The sequence below is a fragment of the Mustela lutreola genome, chromosome 6, assembly GCF_030435805.1.
Source record: "Mustela lutreola isolate mMusLut2 chromosome 6, mMusLut2.pri, whole genome shotgun sequence".
Taxonomy (NCBI): domain Eukaryota; kingdom Metazoa; phylum Chordata; class Mammalia; order Carnivora; family Mustelidae; genus Mustela; species Mustela lutreola.
In genome coordinates, this window is record NC_081295.1 from 21,350,024 (window position 1) to 21,368,171 (window position 18,148).

The 18,148-nt window shown below is 38.6% G+C and overlaps 1 protein-coding gene across 3 annotated transcripts in view; it reads right to left on the reverse strand.

Annotated features, from left to right (window-relative positions):
• The window catches only part of RPF2 (ribosome production factor 2 homolog), a 44,248-nt gene that overhangs the window by 20,941 nt on the left and 5,159 nt on the right, over positions 1 to 18,148 (reverse strand). For all 3 annotated transcript variants that reach the window (XM_059176845.1, XM_059176847.1, XM_059176846.1), the window contains exons 3-7: positions 17,552 to 17,589; positions 12,451 to 12,490; positions 7,990 to 8,071; positions 7,070 to 7,146; positions 1,009 to 1,108 (exon numbers count right to left, since the gene is read on the reverse strand). In XM_059176845.1, coding sequence (XP_059032828.1) covers positions 1,009 to 1,108; positions 7,070 to 7,146; positions 7,990 to 8,071; positions 12,451 to 12,490; positions 17,552 to 17,589 — 337 coding nt within the window. The remainder of the gene's footprint in view (positions 1 to 1,008; positions 1,109 to 7,069; positions 7,147 to 7,989; positions 8,072 to 12,450; positions 12,491 to 17,551; positions 17,590 to 18,148) is intronic.

Genomic DNA, 18,148 nt, shown 5'->3' on the forward strand with positions numbered 1-18,148 from the left:
ATCCCAGATGACAATAACTGTACACTGAGTTTTAAGAAGGTAACTCGTGAACACACAGGAAAAGAAGTAGTCATTACATAAATCACTAGGAACTAATATACTTCACTAAGAATGAGTCATCTGTAAGACAACTTCACAAGGTCGTGAGAATAAAGCAATACATATAAAGTACCCAGTACATGCTTGGCACTTTAGGATGACAATGAAAATGAGATCAAAGGAGCTGGGAAGTCACTAAAGGTTTCCTCAGAAAGAAACTTGATCTGAAATTTGCAAGAACGAAAGAAACTAGGTAAGTAAAAATGAAATCAGAAAAGACAATAGGACACAATATATTTTTAATAAACCACTTTTTTAATGGAAAAAGGAGGAAAATTGGAAGAGATAAAAAACAAAATAAACCAAATTATAAGGGGTTATAGTGTAAAAAGCCCTGCATACCAGCCTAAGAAAAATTAAGAGGTTTTTGAGTTCAAAGTGGATGAGGTGTAACCATTTTTTTTTTTAAAGATTTTATTTATTTGACAGAGAGAGAGATCACAAGTAAGCAGAGCAGCAGGCAGAGAGGGGGAAGCAGGCTCCCTGCTGATGCAGGGCTTGATCCCAGGACCCTGAGATCATGACCTGAGCTGAAGGCAGAGACTTAACACACTGAGCCACCCAGGCACCCCAAGGTGTAACAACCTTCAAAATTAAACTTTTCAATTTTCTAAATTTAATGATGCCATAATGACAGGAAAGTTATAAGCCTTTTATGATTTATAAAATACTTTATAAATAGGCTGATACGGAAGTTACTATAGCATCAAAAAATTATAATGATTTATGCAATAGAGCATCCTTAACCTCTCCCCTGCTAGTGGGGAATAAAAAAGTGAAAAGGAGGGAAAAAAGAAAGATCAAAAAGAAAAAGCTGTGTACCTACAGTGAAGTGGCCAAGTGTCACCAATGATGTCCTAGACTGCCCAACTCAGTTACCCTAAGGATAGTAAGTATTAAAATGCTTACCAATAAGAAGACTTTTTAGCCTTCTGTAGTCTTCTGTTACATCAAAATCATCACCAGCAAATATTAACATGGGTTTTGTTCCCTCAGGACATTTACTATTCTATGAAATGGAAAAAAAAATTATAGTGATATAATAATCAATTCTCAACTGTTTATAAGCTGATTTTACAGTAGTCGATAGTTATATACATTGATTAGTTTTCATATTTTGACTGTCCCAAAACTCTGATACTGATAAAATCTAAAGACTTGGGGTACCTGGGTGGCTCAGTCGATTAAGCGTCTGCCTTTGACTCAGGTCACAATCCCAGGGGGCTGGGATGGAACCCCACATTAGGCTCTCTGCTCAGTGGGGAGTCTGCTTCTCCATCTACCCCTCCCCTCCCCCCTGCTCATGATCCCTGTGTCTCTCGCATAAACAAAATATATTTTTTTAAAAATCTATGGGGTGCCTGGGTGGCTCAGTGGGTTAAGCCTTTGCCTTCAGCTCAGGTCATAATCTCAGGGTCCTGGGATCAAGCCCTGCATCAGGCTCTCTGCTCAGCAGGAGGCCTGCTTCCCCCTCCCTCTCTCTCTCTGCCTGCCTCTCTGCCTACTTGTGATCTCTGTTAAATAAATAAATAAAATCTTTTAAAAAAATCTAAAAACTTAAAACTACAGTTGCAACTTTTAAACTAAAATATAGTTTTTTGCTTCATTGCCTCACATTTTCAAATTAATAAGCAGTCAAAGAATGATGCAAGCTACTTTTTAACATTATTCTATTCAAAGAATAAAAAAAAAAGCTAAAATTGCTGCAAAACATACATAGCCCATTAACAGCATCTCAGAGTCTAAACAAAGTTAATTTCTGTGAATTATTTACTACTACTGTGCCTTTCCTACACTATCACATAAAAAACAGTATTTTTAGGGGTGCCTGGACAGCTCAGTCTCTTCAGTGAGGTCTTCAGTCAGGATCCTGGGGTCCTCTCCTTTTGCCCCCCTCTTGGTGCATGTGCGTGTGTGTTCTCTCTCTCTCACTTGCTCTCTCAAATAAGTTTTTAAAAACTTTAATAAACAGTATTTTAAATGAAAACTAATCTAAACTACCAACTAAACATTCAAATGGGAAGAAACAGAATTTCATACAAGCTACAGAAAGTATGAGGAAACTTCACCAGAATGATTGGAGCTCTTACTATAAAAGTATTTTGTCCACTTTTGGATTTTTTTTAATACAAAGAAGAACATGATATGAATAATAAGAACCTTTAAAAGCCACCAGAATAGGGCACCTGGGTGGCTCAGTGGGTTAAGCCTCTGCCTTCCACTCAGGTCATGATCTCAGGGTCCTGGGATCGAGCCCTGCATTGGGCTCTCTGCTTAGCGGGGAGCCTGCTTCCCTCTTCTCTCTCTGCCTGCCTCTCTGCTTATTTGTGATCTCTGTCTGCCAAATAAATAAATAAAATCTTTAAAAAAAAAAAAAAGTGCCACCAGAATAAAAGAAAAAAATCTAATAAAAAACAATTTTTTTAACTGAATGATTAATTTCTGAAGGCAAACAGCTGTTAAGTCTGAGCTTTCCATTGATTCTAGCACCACCACTCTGGTTCCAGTCAAGAACTATACAAATCTAGAAATAAACAAACAAACAGACAGACAAGAAAACAAACATCCTCTGCCCCAGGACCGGAGGTCACCTGTTGCTTCCCTGTTCACCATGACCACTTTTGTTGACACTCTGCTTCCAAACTCTGAATCTTAACTGTCTATACTTAGGAGGTGTGCCTAAGATCTGTCTGTGTGATCTAGGGCTTGAACAGACCTACCAGACCCAATGACTCTTCCACCTTCTGTCTGTGCTGACCCCTATGTCTATGGGATTGTTTAAGTATACAAAAGGTAGGAGAAAGTGATGTGACATCCTGACCACAATGCATAGTAATAAAAAATATCATGATAAGTCATGACCCAGTATACACATCATAAAAATGTAACTGAATGAGGGGGCACCTGGGTGGCTCAGTTGGTTAAGCATCTACCTTCCAGTCGGGTCATGATCCCAGGGTCCTAGGACTGAGCCCCCCATCGGGTTCCCTGCTCATGGAGAGCCTGCTTCTCCCTCTCCCTCTGCCCCTTGCGCCTGCTTGTGCTCTCTCTCTGTCTCTCTCTCGCTTGCTCACTCTAGCTCTACCTAAAATAAATAAATAAATAAAATCTTTAAAATATATATATATATTTTTTCATACATATTTTCAAAACTGAACAAGTTATATGAAACAGTACTTAACATTTAGGTCACTGATAGTTTTCACAATGTGAAAACCCAGAGCAAGAAGAAACTACAACACATGAGCTTTATTTGAATAGTCTGAAAGGCATAAAAATTCAAAACATTATATAAGTACTATGATTAAAATATACTCAAAATATCATAATTACGTGTCATCCTTGAACTAACATTCTGAATTACTACTTTTTTTAAGACATATTTATTTGAGAGAGAAAGAGGAAGAGCATGACCCCAGGGAGGGGCAGAGGAAGGGAAAAGCTTTAGCAAACTCTTCACTGAGTACGAAGCCCCATGCGGGGCTCCATCTTACAACCATCAGAGATCATGACCTGAACTGAAACCAAGAGTTGGGACGCTTAACCTACTGTGCCTGCCACGGGCCCCTGAATTAAGTTTTGTTTTTTTTTAAACAAAGTGAAAAAAGGGAAGTAATTCTTATAAATCACACACAGAATTCCCAAATAAAATATCGCCTGGCACCTGCAATGTATCTTATCCTATCTAAAATAAAACCAACTAGCCTTAAATTTTATCATCTCATTCATTAAGGCTTATGTTATGTAAAATAACCATCCCTAGAAGTCTGGCCACATCTTAGAAGACAGGGTAGCTCAGTTGGTTGGACGACTGCATTCGGCTCAGGTCATGATCCTGGAGTCCCAGGATCGAGTCCCACATCGGGCTCCCAGCTCCATGGGGAGTCTGCTTCTCCCTCTGACCTTCTCCTCGCTCAAATTCTCTCTCACTGTCTCCTTCTCAAATAAATAAATAAAATCTTTAAAAAAAAAAAAAAGAAGACAGAGTCCTAGAATAGTCACTCAATTTCCTGGTAGAATAGAATCACCTGTTGCTTGAGAGTAAACAGAAGGATAAGGCAAGTAAAAAAGAAATACTGTTGGGCGCCTGGGTGGCTCAGTGGGTTAAGCCGCTGCCTTCGGCTCAGGTCATGATCTCAGGGTCCTGGGATCGAGGCCCGCATCGGGCTCTCTGCTCAGCAGGGAGCCTGCTTCCCTCTCTCTCTCTCTGCCTGCCTCTCCATCTACTTGTGATTTCTCTCTGTCAAATAAATAAATAAAATCTTTTAAAAAAGAAATACTGTTGAAAAGGTCTTAAAAATAAAAAGGTAGACATAAAAGGAAATAAATATGAAAAGAAAGTAAAAAACATGCAATTCCAAAACAAACTAAAAATAGAAGGTTATAATGGAATAATGAGGTAAAAGTGAAGGTCTGGCTAATAGTCTCTGTAGAGGTGGGCACCTGGGGGGCTCAGCCAGATGAATGTCTGCCTTCGGCTCACGTTATGATACTGGGGTCCTGGGACTGAGCTCTGCATCCAGCTCCCTGATCAGCAGAGAGGCTGCTTCTCCCTCTCTTTCTTCCCCTCTCCCCTGTTCATGTTCTCTCTCTCAAATAAATTAAATAAATTTTTTTTTAAAAAACTTAAAAAAAATAGTCTGTGTAGGAACTACCAATGTAAGCAGATCATTGTCATCAATTAGTGACTTTTATAGTTATGGATATGCTCCATGAGTGAAAACTGAGTATTTAATTTTTAAATCGTTCTTGTTAGGAAAGATCTCACAATAATAATTTTGTGGTCTAGTACAGAAGCTATACAGTAACAGAATAATTTCTTTGCTTAGAAAGTGAAATGCAAAGAGTGGAGGAGTTGGCATGCTCGCATCAGCCAGTGCGCACAGCCACAAACAGGTGACCAAGCAGCAGCAGTGACGAAGGTGAGATGGGGATATACTGCTCATCTCCAAAGGTTCATGCGTTGCAAAGACAAACTGTAATAAAATGATCGCTTCCACCATAATAAAGCATCACAGTTTACACACTTCCTCAAACACCTTCCAAAATACTATCTTCACTGATTAGCATTTTCACATATTACCTCATTTGATACTGTTATACCTATTTAATTTTTTAAAGATTTATGTATGTATTTTAGAGAGGGAGAGAGTTAAGAGCAGGGTGAGAGGCAGAGGGAAAGGATCTCAAGCTAACTCCCCGCTGAGCACAGAGGCCAACAAGGCTTGATCTCACAATCCTCGGATCATGATCTGAGCAGAAATCAAGAGTCAAACACTGACTGAATAAGCCATCCAGGTGTCCCCAATATTGTTATACCTGTTTAATACCTGACTGCAAGTGAAGGTCAAGACTTGTCCCATTACAAGTCATCTAAATGGCCAACACAAGCCTGCAAGCCAAATGTTCTGCCTCGAAATCTAGTCTCGGGCCACTGTTCTACCTTGTACCCGGTACCCGGGGAAGCTACTGTAGCTAAGTCTGGATCTGGTAAGAGTCTTTTTCAAACCCACACAAAACTTGCAAGGCATGTCATATATATTACAATTCTTTCAACTATACCATTGGTGACTCTCAAAGACCCATAAACTAAGAACAATTATGTAACTGTCCATTACAAACTTCAATATGATTCTTTCAATGTTTGATTATACCATTTACTATATGTATGACTCCAGGTCACCAATAAAGTCCCTCTGGATCCTGCTCTCCAACTCTACATAACAGAGAAAATAATTTCAGGATTACAAAGGGTAGCCACGAAGTCTAAATAAATTAACTATTTGATAGAATATTTGATGGAACAGATTAAGCCAGAAACAGAATTGTGAAGGAGAAGAAGCCCAATCTGGACAGAAGAACTGATTTAGGACAGTTTTCTTGCCTTTCTATTTTAGAATCCCATTCAAACAAAGGAGACACAAAGATGAAAGTCCTGAAGGGAAGGGCTGAACCAGCATTTTGGTGGCCAGCAGCCTAAATACTGTAGGGTCACCTAGAGCATCCTAGGTTTAGAATGGGGTTCACTTTGAAAACTCTGATACTGAGGTGCCTGGGTGGCTCAGTCAGTTAAAAATCTGCCTTCCGGGGGCGCCTGGGTGACTCAGTGGGTTAAAGCCTCTGCCTTCGGCTCAGGTCATGATCCCAGGGTCCTGGGATCGAGCCCCGCATTGGGCTCTCTGCTCAGTGGGGAGCCTGCTTCCTCCTCTCTCTCTCTGCCTGCCTCTCTCCCTACTTGTGATCTATCTGTCAAATAAATAAATAAAAATCTTTAAAAATTAAAAAAAAAAAATCTGCCTTCCGATCAGGTCATGATCCCAGGGTCCTGGGATCAAGCCCCACATTGGGCTCCTTGCTCTGCTTCTCCCCCAATCCCCACTTGTGCTCTCTCTCACTCACCCTCTCTCTCAAATAAATAAAATCTTTAAAAAGAAAGAAAGAAAGAAAACTCTGGTATTTCTGAGGTTCCATAAAATAGGTGCTATGACATTTCAGAGGGAGAGGATAGCATTTAAACTATGGGCCCAGACATAATCGCTCTGTAGTCTAACTGCCAGAAGATCCACATTTGTGTTATATGCAGTACGACTTCTTTTTAAAGTAAAGTAAAATTTGCTTTTATCTCAGAGAACACTAGGATAAAAACAAAGTTCTTTCTCTTTAAACTACAAAACTGTAACAGTACTCTTCACCACAAGATGTCACTATTGGCCAAAAGCAATATTACAAAACACCTTTTTTTTTCTTTTTTTGAAGATTTTATTTATTTGACAGACAGAGATCACAAGTAGGCAGAGAGGCAGGCAGAGAGAGAGAAAGGGAAGCAGGATCCCCGCCAAGCAGAGAGCCCGATGCAGGGCTCGAACCCAAGACTCTGGGATCATGACCTGAGCCAAAGACAGAGGCTTTAACCCACTGAGCCACCCAGGTACCCCCAAAATGCCTTTTATTTTTATGCTTAGTATCTTACCTTAATATCTTTCAGAGAGACAAATTTCTCGATGCCCAATTCAATCATATCCAGCACATGGTAGTCATACATACGACCTAGAAGGAAAATATATTTTCTTTTAAGTATTTATTTTTCCCAAACAGCCATCTTATATGTACCCACTTAATCTGCACGTTCAAAGTGTTAGTCTCTGCCTCCTTTTTCCTCTCATATCCCACCAAACATGCCCCTCTTTCTTAAACTTTCAACTCTACCTACAACAGAATGTTGCAATCCTGGCCCTGAAAGAATCTTGGAAATTTAGCCAAACTCCCTTATTTTATATAAGAGTAAATAAAGGCTCACAGAAGGAAAAGGACTTGCCTACACCAGTGACCATGCCAGACCAAGTGCAATACTTACCAGGGAAGGGTTCATTTATGTGGTAGGTATGCTACTTTGTGTTTTTCTTCTCTAACACTGATTAAAGGTACATGTATTTTACATTAGGAAAATATCTGCAACTTTAGGTAAAGTGATATTTACATGCTTATTGTTTACCTGCAATCTGGTAGATAAAAAGGTTTATTCAAAATCACAAGAAAAATTTTTTTAAAAACTAGCTTAGAGCTTACTTTATACTCCTGAATCCTCAACACCATCAATTAACCTGAGTCACAAAATGACTTTGTAAATAACAATATGAGAAAGTAAATGACTGGGGCGCCTGGGTGGCTCCGATGGTTAAGCATCTGCCTTGTGCTCGGGTCCTGATCCTGGAGGCCCAGGATCAGGGTCCCCGCTCGGTGGGGAGTCTGCTTCTCCCTCGACCTCTGCCCCTCCCTTTACTCCTTCTCCTTCTCACTCTCTCTCTCCCTCCCTCCTTTTCCCTCCCTCCCACACTCAAATAAATAAATAAAAATCTTAAAAAATAAAAAAAGTAAGTAAATGGTATTTACCTATTACTAGATTATTTGGCCGCTTCTTATTATGGGAGCCAAACATAAATAAAGAGCAATCTGACTTCTTTGAAAAGAATTCCTGTAAAACCAAAAAAAACTCTAATTAATGCATTAATACAAGCACTTTAAGAATCATACCTCTGAACTTTAAAAAAAAAGTAATGAATACTTAATGAACTAGATAGGAATAAGCAGAGAGAAAGGGACTTTATTTCTAGCTTTTTACTATAATTTTCTGATTTGGGTGTACCTAAGGAAAAGAAATAAGTTCAGGACTAAAATGTGCTGGCTGCCTGGGTGGCTCAGTCATTAAGCATCTGCCTTCAGCTCAGGTCATGGTCCCAGGGTCCTGGGATTGAGCCCCACATCCGGCTCCCTGCTCAGCAGGAAGCCTGTGTCTCACTCTCCCACTCCCCCTGCTTGTGTTCGTGCTCTCGCTGTCAAATAAAGAAAATCTTAAAAAAAAAAAAAAGAAGACTAAAAACATGCTTAAGTTTAGATTACTCAATGAGAGTATTTATTCTCAGCTATGCAGTTTTGGAACAGCACACTGAGTATTTCATTTACTGAACAAAGGCCTTTATTCACTAGACATTACTACCATCAATGGTACATCTTACCATCCATTTAAAATACATATGAATAGGGCATCTGGGTGGCTCAGTTGGTTAAGCCTACAACTGGTTTTTTAAAGATTTGAGAGAGAGAGCACACGTGCACAAGTATGGGTCAGGCGAGGAAGGAGAGGGAGAAGCAGACTCCCTGCTAAGTGCAGAGCTCAACTCCAGACTCAATCCCAGGATCCTGAGATCAAGACCTGAGCCAAAGGCAGCAGCCACTTAACCAACTGAGTCACCCAGGAACCTCTAAGCCTCCAATTCTTGATTTCAGCTCAGGTCATGATCTCGTGATTGTGGGATCAAGCCCTGTGTTGAACTCTGTGCTCTGCAGAATGTGGGCATGGAGCCTACTTAAAAAAAAATTTTTTTTAAGTGTCCAAAGAAATGAAAATGCTTTCTTAAAATTTTTTTTCTTTTTACATTCTCTTACTATGACTAACACCCCAAAGCTATCCATAAACTACCTTTCACATATATACAGTACTCATCTCTGTTGTTGGTCTACATAAAAAGTCTACCTTTTGTTAAAATTCTAAAGCAAGCATAGTCAAATTATCTACAAAAGGCCATAGAGTAACTATTTTTAGGCCTTTTATAAAGAAACACTTTAAAAAAAAAAAAAAAGAAAGAAAGAAACCCTTTAAAAATACAAAAATCAGGGTGCCTGAGTGGCTTAGTCGATTAGCCGTCTGCCTTCAGCTCAGATCATGATTCCAGGGTCCTGGGATCGAGTCCCACATTTGCCTCTGCCTCTCTGTCTCTCAGGAATAAATAAGTAAAATCTTTTTTTTCTTTTTAGTTTTAAAATTAAAAAAAAAAATACAAAAATCATTCTTAGTTTATGGGTCTCACAGAAACAGGGATTTAACCCACAGGAGGTGTATTTGCTAACTCTTGTTCTAATGCACAGTTCCAAAATTATAGTATAAGAAATGTGCTTAGAAAAAAAAAAAAAAAAAGTCCTACTGGAGGGATACATAGTCAGGAGGAGGAATTCAACCACATTTCCAACTTGGCCACTGTTTTCACAGCCATTTTGAGCTCTACTGGTCTGAAATTTTCTACATGCAATGAAATATCTCCTATCTCTGGAGGTGGAATATCCAAGAGAGGAAAGGCACAATATCAAGTGTAAGAAAAACCATCATATCAAAATAGGATTGAAAAAGAAGTACAGAGGGATGCCTGGGTGGCTCAGTTGGTTAAGCATTTGCCTTTGGCTCAGGTCATAGTCCCAGGGTCCTGGAGTTGGGCTCCACATCAGGCTCCCTGCTCACTGCGGAGTCTTGTTCCTCCCTTGGCTCATTCCCCCCACCTCACTCATTGTTCTCTCTCTCCTTCTCAAATAAAATCTTTAAAAAAAATTTTTTAAAGGGGTACCGGGGTGGCTCAGTTGGTTAAGAGTCTGCCTTTAGCTCAGGTCATGATCCCATACTCCTGGGATCAAGCACCGAGTCAGGCTCCTTGCTCAGTGGGGAGTATGCTTCTCCCCCTGCCCCTCCCCCTACTCATGCTATCTCCCTCTCCCTCTCTCTCTCAAATAAAATCTTTAAAAAACAATTTTTACAAACACTGAATATTGATTTTTCTAAATATGTTATAATCTTCAATGCAGTTAATTGCTACATTAGAAGTTCAATTTTAGTCTTCTAATTAATTACTGAAATTCTATTGAAAAGTTCTTTCTTGGGGCACCAGCGTGGCTCAGTGGGTTAAAGCCTCTGCCTTTGGCTCAGGTCATGATCTCAGGGTCTTGAGATCGAGCCCCACATCGGGCTCTCTGCTCAGCAGGGAGCCTGCTTCCCCCCTCTCTCTGCCTGCTGCTCTGCCTGCTTGTGATCTCTCCCTCTCTCTGGCAAATAAATAAACAAAATCTTTAAAAAAAAGTTCTTTCTTTTAAATTCACTGAGAGGGGTGCCTGGGTGGCTCAGTGGGTTAAGCCTCTGCCATCCACTCAGGTCATGATCACAGGGTCCTGGGATTGAGCTCTGCATCGGGCTCTCTGCTCAGCAGAGAGCCTGCTTTCACCCCCATTTCTCTGCCTGCTTGTGATCTCAGTCAAATAAATAAATAAATAAAATATTTTTGAAAGTTAATTAATTACTTAATTAATTCACTAAAAGAGCTGGGTGGCTCAGACAGTTAAGCATCTGGGTCTTGATTTCACCTCAGATCATGATCTCAGGATTCCAGGATCAAGCCCGGTGTTGGGCACCACTCAGTTATCGGGGAATCTGCTTAAGGATTCTCTCCCTCTCCCTCTGCTCTTTCCCTGCTGCTCATGTGCACAGACACGCATGTTCTCTTTCACTCTAAAATAAATAAATCTTTAAAAAATAAATTCACTAACTAAAATGGAAAAACAAGTACTGGTGTTCGCCTCAAGAGAACATAATTCCATTCCAATTTTTTTTTAGTATCTTTTAATCTTTTAATCTTTTTTTTTTTTTTTAAAATAAGGTCTACACCCAAGGTGGCACTTAAACTCAAAACCCAGAGATCAAGAGCCACATACTATACTGACTGAGCCAGCTAGGCGTCCCCCATTCTGAATTTTTTAAAGTCAATTTATTTATCTATTTATTTATTTATTTATTAAAGATTTTATTTATTTATTTGACAGAGAGAGACACAGTGAGAGAGGGAAAACAAGCAGGAGGACTAGGAGAAGGAACACAGGCTTCCCATCAAGCAGGGAGCCCGACGCAGGGCTTGATCCCAGGATGCTGGGATCATGACCAGAGACGAAGGCAGAGGATTAACAACTGAGCCACCAGGCGCCCCTTTTTCAGTTGATTTAGTTTAAACCACTTTTTCTCTTAAGATTTTCTTTAGGAAAAAAAAATAATAATACCATCACATACCCAAAGTCCATTCAACATTCTCCATTTACTAAATACCATCCTTTATCTTCTGATTTCATTCACTAGCCTTTTTCATTTTAGTTTGGTTGCCAATACACTCAAATAGGAATTTGATTAGTAAAGCAACTGACAATTATTAGAAACAATTCAGGTAGCATTCCTTGTTCTAAAAATACTCAAAGAAGTCGGATTTTAAAAAATCAAACATACTTTATAAGAAGACTTATAGGGGTGCCTGGGTGGCTCGGTGGGTTAAAGCCCCTGCCTTCAGCTCAGGTCATGATCTCAGGGTCTTGGGATCCAGCCCCACATCAAGCTTTCTGCTCAGCAGGGAGCCTGCTTACCCCCTACCCCGCCTGCCTCTCTGACTAGTTTTGATCTCTGTCAAATAAATAAATTTTTAAAATTAATTAATTATTTTTTTTAAAAAATGAAATGACTTAAAACAAGCTTCCTTTTGATAATCTATTAATTATGCACATAAAATAAAATTCAGCTTTTAAAAATTCTGTCAATATACTTGCAAGCAGTGAATGATACTGGTCATAGTGAGATATAAGATCTATCGTTATGTTTTGAAAATATAAAAGTTCTTATTTCAAAATAATAAATAAATGTCTTATTTCCCTTCTACTTCACATTAAAATTCCCTCATATAGGATGATTTCTAATTCAGAAACATCACAGATTAGAAGTACTCAAAGAGTACTAATTAGTCTGAATAACCATTTACATATTCTCTTAAATCAGAAAGATTCTTGGGGTGCCTGGGTGGCACAGTTAGTTAAGCGACCTATTCTTAGTTTTGGCTGAGGTAGTGATCTCAGGGTCTTGGCATTGAGCCCTGTGCTGGGCCCCACACTCAGTATGGAGTCTGCTTAAGATTCTCTCTCCTTCTCCCTTTGCCCCTCCCCTCCCTGCATGCATGCTCTCTCTCTAAATAAACTAAAAAGAAAGACGATTCTTGTACTCACCAATGACGTCTGATCCTCAAATGGTCTTGTAATGTTTTTCCTAAGAATATTTTAAAAAGGTGACCTTAATTTTAACAATCTTAATAGCAATTCACCAATAACAATTAAGTAACATACTAAATAAGGATAACTTTATATTCAGATAATCAAAAATAAAGCTGGAGGGATAGTCATTCATTCAAATATATATTTAGTGCCTCTTATGTGCCAGGCACTGTTGTAAAAGCTAAGGAACCTAGAAAACAACCAAGACCCTTGCTTTCCTTGCTTTCATGGAGCCCACATTCTAGTGGGAAAATAAAAATTTCAATAATAAATGCAGTGATGAAAATAAAATAGGGTATTCTATTAGTATGAAGAGTAGAAAATGACTATTTGAGCTGAGATCATGAAAAAGTCATTGAAAAATTCTGAGGCTAAGAGTATTCTAGGAAGAAGGAACAGAATAAACAAAGATGCTGAGATGGAAACAAGCTTAGACTACTCAAGAAATGGAAAGAAGGCAAGTGTCACTGAAGCTTAGTGTGCAAAGGGAAAATGGTGGGGCATGAGGTCAACGATGAAGACATGGTCCAGATTATGTAGGGCCTTGTTATTCAAGGTAAGTAATGTAGATATTAACAGAGTTGAAGAGTTTCAGGCAGGAGTGGTAACACTGGACTCAAATTCTCTTTTTAAAGGACTGCTCTGTGCACTATATAAGAATGTAATATAGTATGGCAAAATTGAAAAGAGTTAGTAAGAAGCTATTGCAATAATCCAGAAGGGAAAGAAAAAAACAGTGCACTGGATTAGGAACATTAGTAGTAGAGCTAGAGAAGCAGTGGGCAAAACATGCTATCTTTTTTTTTTTTTAAGATTTTATTTATTTATTTGACAGAGAGAGAGAGATCACAAATAGGCAGAGAGGCAGGCAGAGGAGGAGGCGGAAGCAGGCTCCCTTCTGAGCAGAAAGCCCGACACAGGGCTCGATCCCAGAACCCTGAGATCATGACCTGAGCCGAAGGTAGAGGCTTAACCCACTGAGCCACCCAGTTGCCCAAAACATGAGAGAGAAATACAAATAAATATTTTTCTTTGCTTAAATATGCATAAACAAATTCTGGTAAAATATGTAAGAAACTAATAAGAGGGGGTTGTTCTAGGAAGAGTGTTTATATTTTCACTTATAATTTCTGATTTCTAATTATGTAAATAAAGTTTCTTAAAATAGCTCATAACTTTTATGAACCAAAATCTATTTACAACATGATCTCAATTTTGCTTAAAGAATAAAATAGGGACTCCTGGGTAGCTCTGTTGGTTGAACAGCCAACTCTGGATTTTGGCTCAGATCATGATCTCAGGGTCCTGGAATTAAGCCCCACCTCCCACTCTGCGCTCAATGGGGAGTCTGAGAATTCCCTCTCTCTCCCTCTGCTCCTCCCCCCTTCACACACTTATTTATAAAATAAATAAATCTTTTAAAAAAAGAATAAGGGGCGCCTGGGTGGCTCAGGGGGTTAAGCCTCTGCCTTCGGCTCGGGTCATGATCTCAGTGTCCTGGGATCAAGCCCCGCCTCAGGCTCTCTGCTCGGCAGGGAGCCTGCTTCTCCCTCTCTCTCTCTGCCTCCCGGCCTACTTGTGATCTCTGTCAAATAAATAAATAAAATCTTTAAAAGAAAAAAAAAAAAAGAATAAAATAAATGTGAAAATGTGAAATGTGTGTGAAAATGGGTGAAGGGGAGTGGGAGATACAGGCTTCCCATTATGGAACCAATAAGTCATGGGAATAAAAGATACAGTATAAGGAATATAGTCAGTATCATAGTAGTGACAACAAATAGCTACAGTTCTAGTAAGCAGAGCATACTGTACAGACTTGTCAAATCACTATGTTTTACATTTGGAACTAATGTAACATTGTGTGTCAACTATACTCAAAAAATATATATATACATACAGGGGAAAAATATGTCAGAATGTACATAGTGATTATTTACTCCATTATCCATTATCCCGATTATCTAAGAGAAATACGTACTACCTTCATAGTCAGTAAAAAAAAAAAAAGAATATTACTTTTAATGATGCAAGGCAAACAGAACAAGAAAAATTATTGCAGCATTTATGATTAATAGCTAATTGTCATTCACAAATAAGCAAATATGGCCTGTTGGAAACACAGAAAATTCAAATTAAAGTATGATCTTCACATCTTAAAAATATAAACCAAAGAAGGTAATGGTCCATGGAACTTGTATATTACACTCTGCCAAAAGGACAATCTTTTCAAAAAGCAATATAATTAATATGTACTACTGAGAGGCGGAATCTCATTTAAGAACTAACTCAAGGGGCGCCTGGGTGGCTCAGTGGGTTAAGCCGCTGCCTTCGGCTCAGGTCATAATCTCAGAGTCCTGGGATCGAGTCCCACATCGGGCTCTCTGCTCAGCAGGGAGCCTGCTTCCTCCTCTCTCTCTGCCTGCCTCTCTGCCTAACTTGTGATCTCTCTCTCTGTCAAATAAATAAATAAATCTTTAAGAACTAACTCAAAAGGATAATTCATTTGTTTAAAATGGCCATTTTGGCATTATTTATAATAGCAAAAAAGGAAAACCTAAATTCCCCCAAATTAAGTTACAAGTAAATTTTAATATAACCATTTAATAGGCATTATACTAGCACTGAAAATAATATCTAAAGGATCACCTATCAATAAAAAACGTTTATATGAGAAAGGCTTGATATAAAATTTAATGTATGGCAATAACACAGAAAATTTTTAGGTATTTTGCTAATGAGAGAAAACAGACTCTAAGGGCTACCTGTTTTATTATTCCATTTATGTGACATTCAGAAAACAGAAAAACTTTAAGGATGAAAAGCAGTTCATTGGTCAAAGGGGGAGGGGAGGCTGGACTGCAAGCGCACACTGCACCAAGGTTCACGATGATGGAACTATCTCTGTATGACGAACTGTAGTGCCAGACACAATTCAATGCATTTTTCAAAACCCACAAAACTGTACACCACAAAGAGTAAATTTTACACACGTAAACTAAAACTACCAGCAGGATGTAGAGAAAAACACAAAACAGAATACAAACTGTGATAAACAACCCTAACTGTTGTTTGAAGGAATAACAATCACATTAAAGAGGCAGAAAAAAACCAAACCTGTATTACATTGGGAACCAGTATTTGAACTGGATATTCTAAAGCTAAAGACAGAAAAACTGTACACACATTCTAAACTCTAGTTAATTTGTTTCTTATAGGATGAGAAATTCTGCAACTACGTATATATTAGAATTACACAATTAAATAAATATGTAAACTATCAATCATGAAAGCCAGGTTTCTTGAGGCCAGAACAGAAAAGTTACAAGTAAGGAAGTGAGTAAAGAAGAAAGGCTGGAATGAGGTCTGTGGCACTGGGCTGGAACTGGAAGTATCAGTATGAATGCATGACTTTTAGTATCGATAATAACTGAGGGTCTTTAAAATATATAAATAGAAACTTAGATGTGCATGCATGTATAGGTTAATATGCGTAATACATATTTTAAGCTCTGTCTGCTGAAGGGATCTAGAGACAATGACACTCCCATAGCAACAGAGCATACTTAGTGCCCAGATCTTTGTTTCTAAATTATCAGTCTCCAATATATGGATACAGGGCTCCATACAGAAGGGGCTGATTCCAGAGCTGTTGTAAGGAAAAATAAAAGATGAGCATGAGGTATCCTGTGGCGCCAGAAAGGAAGTACTCAAACACAAAGGGGCATGCTGAAAAAGCAGAGGTACCAACTTGAAAGAGACCCCAGTGGCCAAAGGCAGAATTTGAGCAATAAAATAATGATAGCATTGGATTTTAAGTCCAAAGAGTATAATAAATATCTGTAAGTCCACACTAATATAAATGAGCAATTCAACAGAGGAAGAGAGAGAGATTTTCCTCACAAAATTCCAATTAATAAATGAAGAAGGAATAAGGAAGATAGAAACCACCAATAGAACACCAGAGTAATCATCTCTGTAGACAAATCCATTGATGGGTGCCAAAACGAGTAAGTGTAAGGAGAAAGGACTATCTGCATAATCTTTGCAGAGTCTCAAAGTATTTCCTCCAAATATTTATTAATTACAAAGGGAAAAACAGGGGACGCCTGGGTGGCTCAGTTGGTTAAGCAGCTGCCTTCGGCTCAGGTCATGATCCCAGAGTCCTGGGATTGAGTCCCTCATCGGGCTCCTTGCTCGGCAGGGAGCCTGCTTCTCCCTCTGCCTCTGCCTGCCATTCTGTCTGCCTGTGCTTGCTCTCTCCCCCGCCCCTCTCTGATAAATAAATAAAATCTTTTAAAAAAAAAAAAAAAGGGAAAAACAGTAAATTTATAGTGGAGAAACCAAGGAGACACCACTTTAACTGAGGTTAATGCTCCCAGCATTAATACATCCTGTACTCCCTGGTATGATTTATGGAGAAAAGCACATCACTTTTGTGATATTCCAGCCAAAAATGCATAAGTCTCAATCTACTCATGAGAAACTGATGACAAATCCAAAGTGAGGGACATTTTACAAAATAATTAACAAGTACTCATCGAAAGTGTCAAAGTCATCAAAAAAGGAAAGACTGGGGAACTGTCACAAATGGGAGAGTACGGAGACGTGACAACTAAATGCAATGTAGGATCCTGGAAGAGAAGAAGGATATTACTGGAAAAACTGGTACAACCAAATCAAGTCTACAGTCCAGTTAACATTATTGTACCAATGTTAATCTCTTACTTTGAGTAACAATACTATGGTTATGTATGATGCAACATTAAGAGAAACTGAGTGAAAGTTATGAAAAATCTACAAATTTCTGCAACTCTTCTTTAAGTCCATAATTACTTCAAAATAATACATATATGCTAAGATTACAACTATGTGAGTATTCAATACAAATGAAAACACACAGGAAAAAAATAAATTTTAAAAATACTAATAGCTATATATATGTAAGGAACTGTCCTGTTTTTTAAACAAAATACTTTTCTAAATTTCCCATAATGTAATTGTTTGTTACTTTTATAATAGAACAATATAAGTCAAAATAAAACAAGTCATTACTTACTTTTTATACAGAACTCCATATGGTTTTTTCAGGGCATACTGTAAAACATAATTTATAGCTTTCAAAACAAATTACATTCTGAAAAGCAGATGAAAAAATTAAATTGCATTGTATCTGTCATTACACAAGATTACCTGGTCCCTGAATACTATTCTGATGTCTCCTGCTTGGCTCCCTTTTAATCACCTATTAAAAGCTGCAACATAGGCTTAATAACCTAACTTAGACTGGACTTTCTTTATCTAAAGTTTCCAGGCGCTTTCAAAAATCTATCCAACTTATATGATTCCTTTCATTTCTTTAGAGTCTACTGATTCCAAACTATTTGAGAGTAGAAAGAAAACATAAGGGATGCCTGGGTGGCTCAGTTGGTTAAGTAGCTGCCTTCGGCTCAGGTCATGATCCCAGCGTCCTGGGATCGAGTCCCACATCGGGCTCCTTGCTCGGCAGGGAGCCTGCTTCTCCCTCTGCCTCTGCCTGCCATTCTGTATCTGCCTGTGCTCACTCTCTCTCCCTCTCTCTGATAAATAAAATCTTAAAAAAAAAAAAAGAAAACATAAAAATAAATCCTATCAGAAAGGCTGACAGAGTTGAAAT